General features: G+C 42.6%; 1 protein-coding gene across 1 annotated transcript in view; it reads left to right on the forward strand.

The window, feature by feature from the left end:
• Positions 1-13,155, forward strand: part of MTUS1 (microtubule associated scaffold protein 1) — a 121,962-nt gene that overhangs the window by 88,850 nt on the left and 19,957 nt on the right. Inside the window, exon 5 of the mRNA XM_023737224.1 lies at positions 5,201-5,415. Coding sequence (XP_023592992.1) covers positions 5,201-5,415 — 215 coding nt within the window. The remainder of the gene's footprint in view (positions 1-5,200; positions 5,416-13,155) is intronic.

A 13,155-nucleotide genomic window follows, 5' to 3' on the forward strand; every position in this document is an offset into this window, starting at 1 on the left:
AGAAACATCCAAATCTGTGTAGAAGTTAACATTCCATCCTAAGGTTGCTGATTAAATTGAATCTTTGAAATCGGAACATGTCCTGTTAATAGGCATAATAAACAAACTATTACATAGTTTTAAACAAACCAAACAAACCCGTTGCCATCAAGTCGATTGTGACTCACAGTGACCCTATAGGACAGAGTAGAACTGCCCCATAGGGTTTTCAAGGAGCGGCTGGTGAATTCGAACTGTTGACCTTTTGGTTAGGAGCTGAGCTCTTAACCACTGCGCCACCAGGGCTCCATACTTTTTAAATACAGCTCTGTTACCAGAATTGTAGAATGCTAGTAAGCAGAATGTGAGCACAAATTTTGGTTCATATAATGCTAATTTCACATAAACAATCAATCCCATAGGATTTAAGGGAAACTTGCTTTTTAGTACACTAAAACCTGTGAAAGCCAGAACCTGTGTAAGGCAGAAACCTGTCAGAGAAGGAAAACTTGAATATTTTCCACTAAATAGAGAGTGATAGAGAGGTGGTGACTGCACCTTGTCAAAGGCGGAAAACTTGTGAGACCTGGAGAAACCAGGCAGTCCCGTCGAGTTCCGGCTCTCACAGGCTTCACGGTATTTTGAAGTGCCCCGTTGATGATCATTAGGGCTGTGAGCATCATTAGAGATTTTTGCATCATCTCTGATTTCCACTTGAGCCAGGAGTGAAGAGAGGGACGGATACTCAAACTGGGTCATCAGCCACCACGTGGTGGAGTTTGTCCTTGGCCAGCGCAGTATATGGAGCAGAAGACAGAGATATTAACATGCTTTCCCAGTTTCGGGTTCAGGGCAATCTGTTGGCTTACTTGTTCTTACATTAAAATGTGAAGACGTGTACTCTTGGAATATGGATATGTCAATTTGTCTTTCCTCAATTTTAAATCTATTCTGACGATTCACATACAGTAAACCCCACGTTATTGAGATTCCGCAAGAAGAAACCTGATTGGCTATGTTTTCTTGGTGATTAAGTGTTAAGACTTAAGTGCTCAGGAATTATTTTAATGACCTTGAAAAAATACATTTATTTACTTTTCGATTTAAATTTAATTTTTGAATGGGTTAAGCATTTACCTCCATGGTTAAAAAGTAAAAAAATAATTAGGACACTTTTCATCTGTCTTGTTCGTATTCCCTTCCCAAAAAAAGAAAAACATTAGTACCTTCATATCTATTCTACAATAACTTTTTATTTATTTATAATAAAAACGAAAATGTGCTTATTCCCCCACCTTCTTTATACAAAGGGGGCATAGTATCTACCCTACTCTTTACTATGCTTTTTTTGTTTACCAGTTCCCACGGAGAGCTCTTCATTCTTTATAATAGCTGTGGTATTCCACTATATCATAAAATTAGCCAGTCCTCTCTTCATGGATATATGGGACGTTCTTTGATCTTTGCAGACAAGTTTGCAACGAAAACCCTTCTAGAGATGTCATTTTGCTTATGTGCAGGACTCACCAGAGAATAAATTCTTGCTTACTGGCTATGAATTACCAGTTTGTGCTAGGGTATCTTAAACCCGTTGCTGTTAAGTCAGTTCCAACTTGTAGGGACCCTATAGGACTGGTGGATTTGAGCTACCGACCTTTTGGTTAGCAGCCAAGCTCTTAACCACTACGCCATGAGGTCTCCCATAGGGAAGGCTTAGCACAAAGAGTTTATGTTCTTAAACATCAGTTTGAGCAAATGGAATTCTGCTGACAAAACTAGAATTGTCTTTAATGTTTGGATGGGGTTCTGGGCTCCGGCGAAACTGAAAACTGTATTTTGTACAGTCTGACAGTTTTTGTCGCTACCTGAAGCAGGCACAGTGGTTAAGAGTTAGGCTGCTAACCAAAAGGTTGGCAGTTCGAATCCACCAGTCGCTCCTTGGAAACCCTATGGGGCAATTCTGCTCCGTCCAATAGGGTCGCTATGAGTTGGAATCAAGTCGACGGCAATGGGTTTAGTTTTTTCTTTTTTTTTTAACCTGAAGCAGAGCAGTCTTCCCAGTGTGACATTTGAGTTTGTGTGGCTGGACGCTCAGGAGCTGATGCTGGTGTGTGGGTCACCCTCCCCTTGAATTTCAATCCTGCAGCGGTTAAGAAAGCCGGAGAGAAGCAGCAGCCTGGTATCTGGGCAGCTTACGTTTTATGGGAGCAGCTGCTTCCCCGCCCCGCCCCGCGTCTCTGGTTATATGAAGCTCACAGAGTCAGGATGAACCCTGATACTTCAGGGCCCCTGAAGGGGATGCAGCAACCAGGGAAAGTGCAGATGAGAAAGCAGCTAAGGAGCACGACCCTTGCGTGGTAGGGATGGTGTCAAACTTGGAGAGTTGATGCTCTTCAGGGTGTTTATGCAGATGTATGAAAATGAGAGTTATCACCGAATAAGGTAATGAGGTAATAATTGGCTGTATTACAGTCACATTTGTTAAGTTCACTGCATAAATACTTATTCTTAGTTATGTGTTATATCACATCCCCACTTCCCAGCGTACGTGGAAATGTGTGTGCACGTGCACGGTTTAGGGACAGCAGAGACTGAGTCAGAGGCCAAGGCGCTTCACATCCTTGGCCTCACTTTCTGTAACTAGGTTATTAAAAAAAAAACCAAATCCGCTGCCGTTGGGTCAATTCCGAGTCATAGCAACCCTATAGGACAGAGTAGAACTGCCCCACAGGGTTTCCAAGGAGCGGCTGGTGGATTCGAATGGTCAACCTTTTGGTTAGCAGCCTAACACTTGTTGTTGTTAGGTGCCATCGAGTCGGTTACCACTCATAGTGACTCCATGTACAACAGAACAAAACACTATCCGGTCCTGCGCCATCCTCACGATCATTGCTATGCTTTAGCCCATTGTTGCAGCCACTGTGTCAGTCCATCTCCTTGAGGGTCTTCTTCTTTTTTGCTGACCCTCTACCTTAGCAAGCATGATGCCCTTCTCCAGGGACTGATCCCTCCTGATAACTTGTCCAAACTATGTGAGATGTAGTCTCACCATCCTTGCTTCTAAGGAGCATTCTGGCTGTACTTCTTCCAAGACAGATTTGTTTGTTCTTCTGGCGGTCCATGGTATATTCAATTTTCTTCTTCAACACCATAAGTCAAAGGAGTCAATTCTTCTTTGGTTTTCCTTATTCATTGTCCAGCTTTTACATGCATATGAGATAATTAAAAACACCAGGGCCTGGGTCAGGTAGACTTTAGTCTTCAAGGTGACATCTTTGCTTTTTAACACTTTAATGAGATCCTTTGCAGCAGATGCTGGACGCTTACCAACTGCATAGGAGAGTGGAAGGGAGAGCCCACCATCACCAGTAAAACACAGTGAATTACTGGGGTCGGTGTGGTTAGGTGCTGTCGAGTCTCTTCCGACTCATAGCGACCCCACGGACAACAGAGCGAAACACGATCCTGCCCTGCGCCATCCTCACAGTCGTTGCTGTGTTTGAGCCCATTGTTGTGGCCTCTGTGTCAGTCCATCTCGTCGAGGGTCTTCCTCTTTTTCGCTGACCCTCTACTTTACCAAGCATGATGTCCTCTCTAGGGACTATTTCGTGTAATTACTAGTATGTGTTACGTGACAGAATTTCTAACATTTCAGGAAATGACAAAATCAAGGAATAATAATCTCACAGGTATTTTGACAGATTGCCAAATATTTAGATTAGTTTTCCATTTATCTAGTAAGCGACTCTATAAAAGTTACATTTTTCCTTCAGGACTTTAACGTCGTGGCAGTATTAACGTGGTGACTCCTCCATCTGCTGTGGAAGTAGCCATTATCGATCAACAACTATTAGAAATTACTGCCAATAAAGAGAATAGATAAATACTTTTTCCTTCACTTGAGGCATTTTTAAAACACAGCGGATAGTTCAGTTGAGAACTGAGAATCTTCACGTGTACAAATGTGAGTTGTTTTTAGCCGTGTGAAGCGACAGTAGAAAATGAGAGCTTTTTTTCATTTTTTAACGTAAAGTGTGTGTGGAATATATTTTGGCATGGGTTCTTGGAACATGAATACTAAGGTTTATTTGTTGATTTTCCTTCAAGCATCACTGCAATTGTTCTCCTCTTCTAGAGAAATCAGAGAAAATATTCATTGCTTTTAAAGTTGTCCGTCACCTCAGGATGTGGCCACCTTAGGGAATCCTGTGAGATTAAGGACACGTTTTTTTTTTTAGTGTCTTTTTTTTTTTTTTTTTTTTTTTTTTTCAGATTTAGATTTGTTTGGATTATTTGGCATACTTATCTTAAGAACCTAACAGCTTATTTCCCGTGTTTCCAAGTCTGTGTGATATTCAAAGTGATGGAGACATCTGGAATGCCTCCAAAACTGAGAAGTTTGTGTTTTATTTTAATTTAAGGGTAATTCCCAGGGCACCATGGCATAGACCGAGAATCATCACTTACCGTGACATTTTAGATGGATTTGAAGTTTTAGCATGTGCTTTTAAAAAGTAACTTAAGCTGTTATTACTACTTGACAAAGAAACCCACCCTCAAAAAAACCAAACCAGAACAAACTATGCTATCCATTTTCTAACGTTTGCTAGAAAATGGGTAGTGTAGTCAAGAGTATAGTACTCTTAGCGATGAATTTAAGATAAGGGGTAGAATGTGAGTAGATTTCCATGTCTGTAATGATTTATTAGAGATTAGGAAATGACTTGCCTGAACTATAAATCTTTGTAATGACCCGGCCATTGGTGGGGAAATGATGGGACGTTTAGGGAAAACGTGTAGGAGATGGGAAAGCATTTGAAGACCAATGATTTGTTTGTCTTTCAGCATATGTGATCAGTATGTAGGCTCAGCACTAGTGAGAGTTGGTTTCTATACCAGTTTAACTGGAGAACTCTGAACTATGAACTCAACGTGATTTTGCACAGTTTTCATGTTTCTGGGTCGCTAAATCTACTTGTTTTGTGGACACAGTTCTCTGCCCCACATCAGTCTTTTAAAGTCAGCACTAAAGGCACTGTCTCTGTTTATGAATTCCAAACGTCTAGGTATTTGATGGTTTTCAGTTCTCATCCATATGCTTGCCTGATGTGAGGGCAACTTAAATGCATTTCTGTGGTTTAGGCTGTTTGTGAACCCATGTGGTGGTGATTATAAGAACTCCCATCACATATTTTAGTGCCTGTATTAATTTCTCTTGCAGTTGAAAAGGGCAGGCCAAAGAATCCCAAAAGTTTGTGCACCCAGACGCAGACATCTCCAGATGTGCTGTCCGCCGAAAAAACACTTGAATTGGCTCAGTACAAAGCAAAATGTGCAAACCAAAGTGGATTCATCCTGCAGCTCAAGCAGCTTCTTTCCTGTGGTAATACCAAGTTCGAAGCGCTGACCGTTGTAATTCAGCACCTACTGTCTGAGGTAAGGAAGCTCCACTCGGAATAGCCTTTCTCACTGAGGACCTGGTGGGGAGGCGGGATAATCCTCCTGTTCATGTCTTCTGATATCTTTAATGATTTCGGAAGACCAGATATAATTCATACACTTAAGCTTTTTTTCAGGTCACTTGATACCTGAATCAGTCTCTAGAAATGTAGGCTGGTAACATTTTCTTAATACTTTAATTTCTTCCCAAGAGCCTCTTGGTTAGACCAAAAGCAGTGGAAAGATCTATATTATCATTAACTTTTTTTTTTTTTTACTTTTTTCTTTTCTAAATATTTTGTCCAAATCGTAGCTTTCAGTATCACACTTCGTACTTAGTTTAATGCTTTGGAAAATGAGACTGATATATTTACAGGTCAATGAACACTTTTGAGGTAACTCCCACTTTCACATCTGGGGAACTCTTACAGAATTTCCATCCGTTCCTAGAAGAATTTGTGGTGTAACAAAGGCAAAGCAAATGTTCTTTATTTATTTCCTTTCCTTTAATATTCTACAGGAATATTAATTCGGGAACTGGTTAAAATTCACTGAGAAAAGCAAGTTGAGATGAACATATGCTACCGCTGCTGACGTAGCAACAAAAACGAGTGATCTAAGAGGAAAACTAGGGTGGCTGTATGATTCGAGCTCGTTAGTGTTGTTTAACCACAGTTTAAAGGCGGGTGTACATGATACCTGAAAAGAAGAACACGGTGAAACGTGTTCTGTCATTGGGGCCAGTCCAGCAAACCTGCATTCATTCATGCAGAGGACACCATGATGTAGCTGTCTGCTTGGGGAGAGGGAACAAAGATGGATGAAACTTGATCTGTGCCTTTGCGGAATTCCCAGGCATAGACAGTTTAGGTCTATATCTGATGAGCATTTAATAGCTCTGTCCAGATTTTTTTTTTTTAGTTGGAGGTGGAGACGCTTACGTAGTGTTTTAGTTGCAGTAGTATATAGTATTTTGGTCTTGCTGATACAGAAGGGAGCAACTAGAGCGTTGGCTTACGTAATATAACCAAGGGAGCTAACCTGGAAACCATATAATATCAAATAGAGCAAACAGTTAGTTTGTCTATTTAGAGAAAAACCAGTTATTTTGTTTTTGCTGTTGTTGTTAGGTGCTGTCGAGTCAGTTCCGACTCATAGCGACCCTGTGTACGGCAGAACAAAACACTGCCCCATCCTGCGCCATCCTCGCAATCGTTGTCATCCTTGAGCCCGTTGTCGCAGCCACTGTGTCAGTCCATCTTGTTGAGGGTCTTCCTCTTTTTCGCTGACCCTCTACTTTACCAAGCATGACGTCCTTCTCCAGGGACTGATCCCCAAACCCTGTTTTCACCTCTTTCCTTTATCTCCCGCATGAAATCAATCACTAAGTCCTATCAACTTTTATCCCACGGGGTTTCTCCCCTTCAGCTACTCTTTGCCATTCCTACTAATGCCATTTTTGTTCAGACCGTGGATATCTGTCCACTAGGTTATGATAATAACTTCTTAACCAGTCTTCACATTTGTACTCCTTCTCCCTTATAATCTGTCCAAGCACTGCTAACAGATACTGTCATTCCAAAGCAGTCCACTCTGCTGATAAAAACCTTCAGTGGGTTTCCATTATTTTCCAGTATGGTGGCCACTCGCCCTGGTGACGCAGTGGTTAAGAGCTACGTTGAGCTATGGCTGCTAACCAAAAGGTCGGTAGTTCGAATCTACAGGCCACTCCTTGGAAACCCTATGGAGCAGTTCTCCTCTGTTCTGTAGGGTCACCATGAGTCAGAATTGACTCGATGGCAATGGATTTGGCTATTGAGCACTTGAAATGTAGCGAGTTTGGATTGAGATGTTTTGCAAGTGTAAAATACACATCAGATTTTGAAACCTTAATAGAAAAATAAAGGATGTAAAAGATCTCATTACTAGTGTTTATATGTTGAAGTGTTAATATGGCTATATCAGTTTAAATAAAATATATTATTAAGATTAATTTCATCTTTTCTTCCTTACCTTTTTTCATGTGGTTACTAGGAAATTTAAAATGACATGTGGCTCACATCTTTCCTTTAGGTAGCTCTGGTTTATAACTTGGGATAGGAAGCTGTCAGTAATTTGACTCAAGCATACCAACAATTGTGAGGATGGCCCAGGATTGGGAACTGTTTCCTTCTGTTTATACGTAGGGTCACCATGAGTCAGAGTCAACTCTACGGCAACTGACAAGACCATAATCTGGTGCCAGCTGGCCTTTTTAACCCTACTGTCACCACCTGTATGCTCCTGCTGTATGTTAGGGAGGTCCAGGAGAGGGAAGAGGGAATTAATATTTGTTGAATACTTAGTAAGTACCAGAAAAAAAAAAACAAAAACAAACCCAAAAACCAAACCCATTGCTGTCGAGTCAGTTCTGACTCATAGCGACCCTATAGGACAGAGTAGAACTGCCCCATAGGGTTTCCAAGGAGCAGCTGGTGGATTTGAACTACCGACCTTTTTGGTTAGCAGCCGAGCTCTTAACTGCCGTGCCACTAGGGCTCTGTACTAAGTACCAGATATCCTTAATTACCTTATTAAATCCTCAGCCAAACCACAATGAGCTGGAATTTACTAATAAGAAAATTGAGGCATAGAGCTCTGAACTAACTTTCCTAGCAAAAGGAGAATCAGGACTTGAACCCAGGTCTAGGGCACTAGGAATTAAAAGTCCCCCATAAACTTCCTGTACTTTTTCATCCTTTGTTCAAATGTTGTTATTGGGCTGCTCCTCTTCCCCCGGTGTCCTACGTGTCCAGGTCTTTCTGATAGTAGCACCGTATCATCACCTGCGTTTAATGTACACGGATTCATTACACACACAACCAAATGAAAACGCAGAGTAAAGAGAGCGGGTAGCCCTGCTGCCTGCACCCCTCAGCGAGCAAAGGCCCAGGAGGGGATGTGAGGTGGAAGACAGGTGTTAGACGTCTGTGCTGTGAACATTATGTGTGATCCTATTGTTTGAGGACACTTTTTTCCCCATACAGCCTGCCCCCTAAAGACAAGTCAACATTTATCAGGTCCTTAGTTGGAGAAAGAGTAGATCCAACACTTAAGGAAAAACTCCTAGGTTGGATATTTTGAGAGATACTGTGTCAGACCACAACATGGCAACCTCTTAGTGAGTTTCAGGGCTGATTGTCCTGTATGTGAACGTCACCTTACACCTAAATTTATGTCCCAACACCCATGTTATCCTGACTCCACTGAGTTTTTAAAAGACAGCTCAAAACCAACCCCCACCCCTTTTTTTCTTAGGAAGACTTTCCAGGGCCTCCTAGCTCTATGTTATATCCGCCCCGTGGATGCCAGGAGCACTATACTTCTTTGCACTTCCCACCTTATATCATCGGTATCCATTTAGCACTTGTTTTTGCGTTTTAAGACAGGAAGTTCATTGAGAGCAGGATCCTGAGTCTGGTTCTTTCTTATGAAACCTCCCCAACACCTAAGACAGTGCATCCTACATAGTGGTCACAGTGTATACCTGAATGTTGCTCTTCTCTGTCTCTCTGTTTTACAATCAGTCAGCAAATACCTACTGATTGCCAGATGTTTACAGAGCACTGTCGTAAAACAGTTGGAAAGGAAAGACGGAATCAGGAGAAAGGTTAAGCAATTAAAAGAAAATACTCTTAACCCTTTGCTTCTCACATACCCATTACAGAAGTGTAGAAAATACATCTCTCTCTTTTTATTTCTAACCGTTTCTACATGGTCTTGGAGCATTAGCCTCTGGGTGAAAATGATTGATTATAAGGAATCCTGGAACTATGAACTTTTGTTGCAAGTCTAAGAATTGCAGCCTTCCCACTTTAGGGGTAAATGTACTTGATTACACAGCAGAAGGTCTAGTAAATGGCTCATGAATCTGGAAGCTTATGCCACCCTTTCTGTTTCTCAGTGGACTCACTAATGCTGGTTTCAGTTTGTTCTAATTGCTAGTTCACCCTTGCATAGTGTTCCAGTATCCTCCACAGACAGCCAGTGTGAATGTCAGTGTTGATGGTCGCAGTCCCAATGTCTCCATTGAAGGCGGGGGCCTTCCTAGGTAAGCCTCAGTGACTGAGGTCACTCCTCTCAGCCTCTCCCTAAAATGCACAGTCCCTCCAAATCTTTTTTTGCAAGTGGAGTCTGACCTGCTGCAGCACTTAAACAAAGGTGATTTTTTTTTTTTTTTTAAAGCAGAATTTATTACAAGGACCCAGAAATATGTCTCAGGATCCAGGGGTAGAGGCATCCAGCCAGGTGGAGGGACAAAGGGGAAGAGAAACATTGTCAGAACTCTCCATCTGTCTCTCAGTCATGCTTGTTATGAATCCCTGGCCACGTGGTGGGACAGGTCAGCCTGGAGATCCCAGGTTCATGGTACTTCCCAAGGGGAGATCGGGGGATTTTGAATGACACTAGCAGTCTGCTGAAAGTAAAAAACGTCTCACCTCAGAAACAGCAGACGCCCCATGCGCATTCAGCGTGGACCATTGGTGACGCAAGACACAGTACCTGTCAGGCAGAGCACCTGGCTGAGCTGTCTGACAGAATCCCCGGTGATGCTGATGCTGTTCAGTAGCAGACACACTGATGGGACGGCAGCCAGAGACTGAGTGCCTCTGTCCAGAGGACTCCTAATTAAATTATGGCGAGTCCATTTCTTTCCTGGAGCACTTCATCTATTTAATGCATGAGCATTGAAAGCATTTTTTTCTACCCGTATTCCCGTCTCCCTCTCCCCGCCCCCGTTGTGTGGCATGTTCCATGTTACAGTATGAAGAGAACTAAATTAGCTTGTCATCTAAGATAGAAACACGGATATAGAAGCCGCTGAATAAAAAGAAACAGCACATCAGTATCTCTGACAAAATGCACCTTACCATCGACAAGTAAAGGGTGGGTACGTGTAAGGGCAAGCTGCAGGGACAGCAGAGCAGGGGCTGACGCTTAGTTTGTGTCACGTGCACTGTGGTTGACTTTTCATGTGAAAGGTCGTATTTAACACTCACAGACTCCTTTGGGGTAGGCGTTATTCCTGCTCTGTAGACGAGCAATCTAAGAAGTTAAGTTGCCTGGCTGGGGTCACATAGCTAGTAAGTGGCTGGGCAGGATTTCTCTCTAGATGGTCTGCCTCTAAAACCCTTGGTTCTGTCCTCATCCTGTGCTGCTGCCCTCACGTGGAGATGACCGAAGAAATAGGCCTGGGGATTCTAGTTCTAGCTGGGCCCCAAGCTCCTTTGAAGGCAAGATCATGCCCGAAATCTCTTCCTTATTTTTCACAGCGTGTGGAATGATGTTTGGTTGATTGCTACTATTAATAACTCCCAACCACTTCAGAAGGATAAATGTCCATTTACAGCCTTTGGGGGAGGGAGGTGGGGGATCTAAGACTGACGTTTAGCCTTCCCAGAAGTTTTACTTAACGGGTCAGGTAGAGATGACCAGACATTCCAGGAAGAGTGGCATCGACAAGATGGCAGAGAAGGACATGCATGGCATGTGTGACTTGGACAGAGGGTGTTGGGAGTCTAAGCAGGAGCCGGATGATTGAGATCCATGGAACAAGAGTGAAGTTTATTTTTTTATGCACTCAATGGGAAACTATTTTTGAACACGGGAGTTTATATGTATTCGAAAAAAAAAGAAAAAAACCAGTTGCCATCAAGTCAATTCCAACTCATGGCAACCTGATATGCTATATAGGGTTTTCCGTGGATGATTTTTTGGAAGTAGATCACCAGGACTTTCTTCCAAGCCACCTCTGGGTGGACTCAGACCAACAGCCTTTGGTGAGCCCAGCATGTTAGTCATGGAGTCTGACCTCCTGCATCCAGTCCCCACCTGGGGACTCCCTTTTTTTTCTTTCTATGGATAAGGAATGTGGAATAGTAATCTAGCACCCTGCTGTCAGGTGGTGTGAGGGAGGCTTTCTGAGCCTGGGAATGGGTTGGTGCAATAGAAAAGGTGCAGTGGATTCAAGACATTCTGAAGAGACAACTGACTGACTTTTGCACAACCCATTTAGACAAAGTCAAAGGTGACCTCAAGGTTTTCTGGTTACAGTGATTGACAAAAGTTAGAAGGTGTTAGTTACCTGGCTTCTGAGGCATTGAAGGCAGGATGGTTCAGTGCAGTGGAGTTGGGGAAAATGTCCGTATAGGTACTGAAATCCCTTGTCCCCAAAATCTCTTTAATAAGCAGAAATATCACCTAGTATATATTTGTGCTAGAACGTGACAATTTTCACAAAATTACTCTTCGAAATTATACCAGCTTAATTTTTTAATCTTCCCTTTAGTTTCCATAAATTTGAAAAGTGGTTTAATTTTTTTTGCCAGCTCTTGTTTCTATTAGCAGCTTGGGCACTATTAGAAAGAGTGAATTTTAGGCAAGGTCACCGAACATGTTACAGGGTTGTTGCGGGTCATCTCGTAAAGCTGTCTTCAGGTTTTCCTGTTTAAAGACAAAACTTACTGATGGCTTACTTGAACTTGAACTAGATGATCAAACAAGCACGAATAAGGCTTAAATTTATAAGATTAAGGTATATAAATAAATACATATGTAGGTATGTATTTGATTTTTCTTCTGGTTTTCTCTGGGTTGGTTTTCCTTCAGCTTTTCTATATTAGAAGACCAATTACTTGTTAATTTTCAAAGCTTGGACTCACTGGTTTGTGATTTCAGAACAACTTAATACTGCATTTTAAAAATCAAGCATTTAGAATACAACTAAGCCCTGGTGGTGCAGTGGTTAAGTGATACAGCTGCTAACCAAAAGGTCGGCGGTTCGAATCCACCAGCTACTCCTTGGAAACCCGATGGGGCAGTTCTGCTCTGTCCTATAGGGTTGCTGTGAGTCGGAATCGACTGGATGGCAATGAGTTGTTTTTGGTTGTTAAGGCCAAAACCTGCTCAATACGAAAGCCTTTGTAACTGACCCTGTGGCAGTGCAGGCCATCAGTTACCTTCCTCAGCTCCGTAGTGAGAGACTAAAAATGTCAAATTTATGATAAACTCTTCAGCTCTCAAATCAGCATTACAAACTTACTATTTTTTCCAACACCGGTGGACAGTTTTCTAACATCCAGATTAAACTCTGAGTGATAACGCCCCTCATGTGATAATGTCCTTTTGGTTCCCAGGGACAGTACCCCCCACTTCTGTAGCTCTTCTCCTGGTTCATGACCTCGTTTAATGTACAGCTTTGGGAGAATAATTAGAGACGGGAATAAAAAGACTCACAAATCCAAAAATAACTCCATTATCCACGAAGAGAAGGTCGGTTTTTTTCCTTCCACTCTCCCAGCTGATACTTAAGTAAGTGGCAATCGATCAGTCTAATGCCTGGCTCTCGTTTTTCATAAATGAAGGGCTGTGGCTTTAAGTGATCAGAGGCTGCTCCTGCCAAAGGCAGAAACTGCAGTATCAGCTTCTGCGGGAGAGAGGAGTCTGAGGCTCCAGTAACCTGCAGGACGGGACGTAAGGCTAGCCCAGGGCCAATGGCGTGCCTCCTGGTAGAGCTGTGAATGTAGACAGACCCGGCTGGCGGGTGGCGTGGCCACCTGTGCACTTCACGGGCAGTGCGGGGGGTAGGGAGTTGGAGACGGAAGCTGGAAAATGGGCCACTCTGGCAGCAAAATGTGCCTCTATTCTCCATGTGCAGCAACAAGGGTAATTAGTATTTGTTTATAGTGTTTTTGGATG

The sequence above is a fragment of the Trichechus manatus genome, unplaced genomic scaffold (assembly GCF_000243295.1).
Source record: "Trichechus manatus latirostris isolate Lorelei unplaced genomic scaffold, TriManLat1.0 scaffold00099, whole genome shotgun sequence".
Classification (NCBI taxonomy): domain Eukaryota; kingdom Metazoa; phylum Chordata; class Mammalia; order Sirenia; family Trichechidae; genus Trichechus; species Trichechus manatus.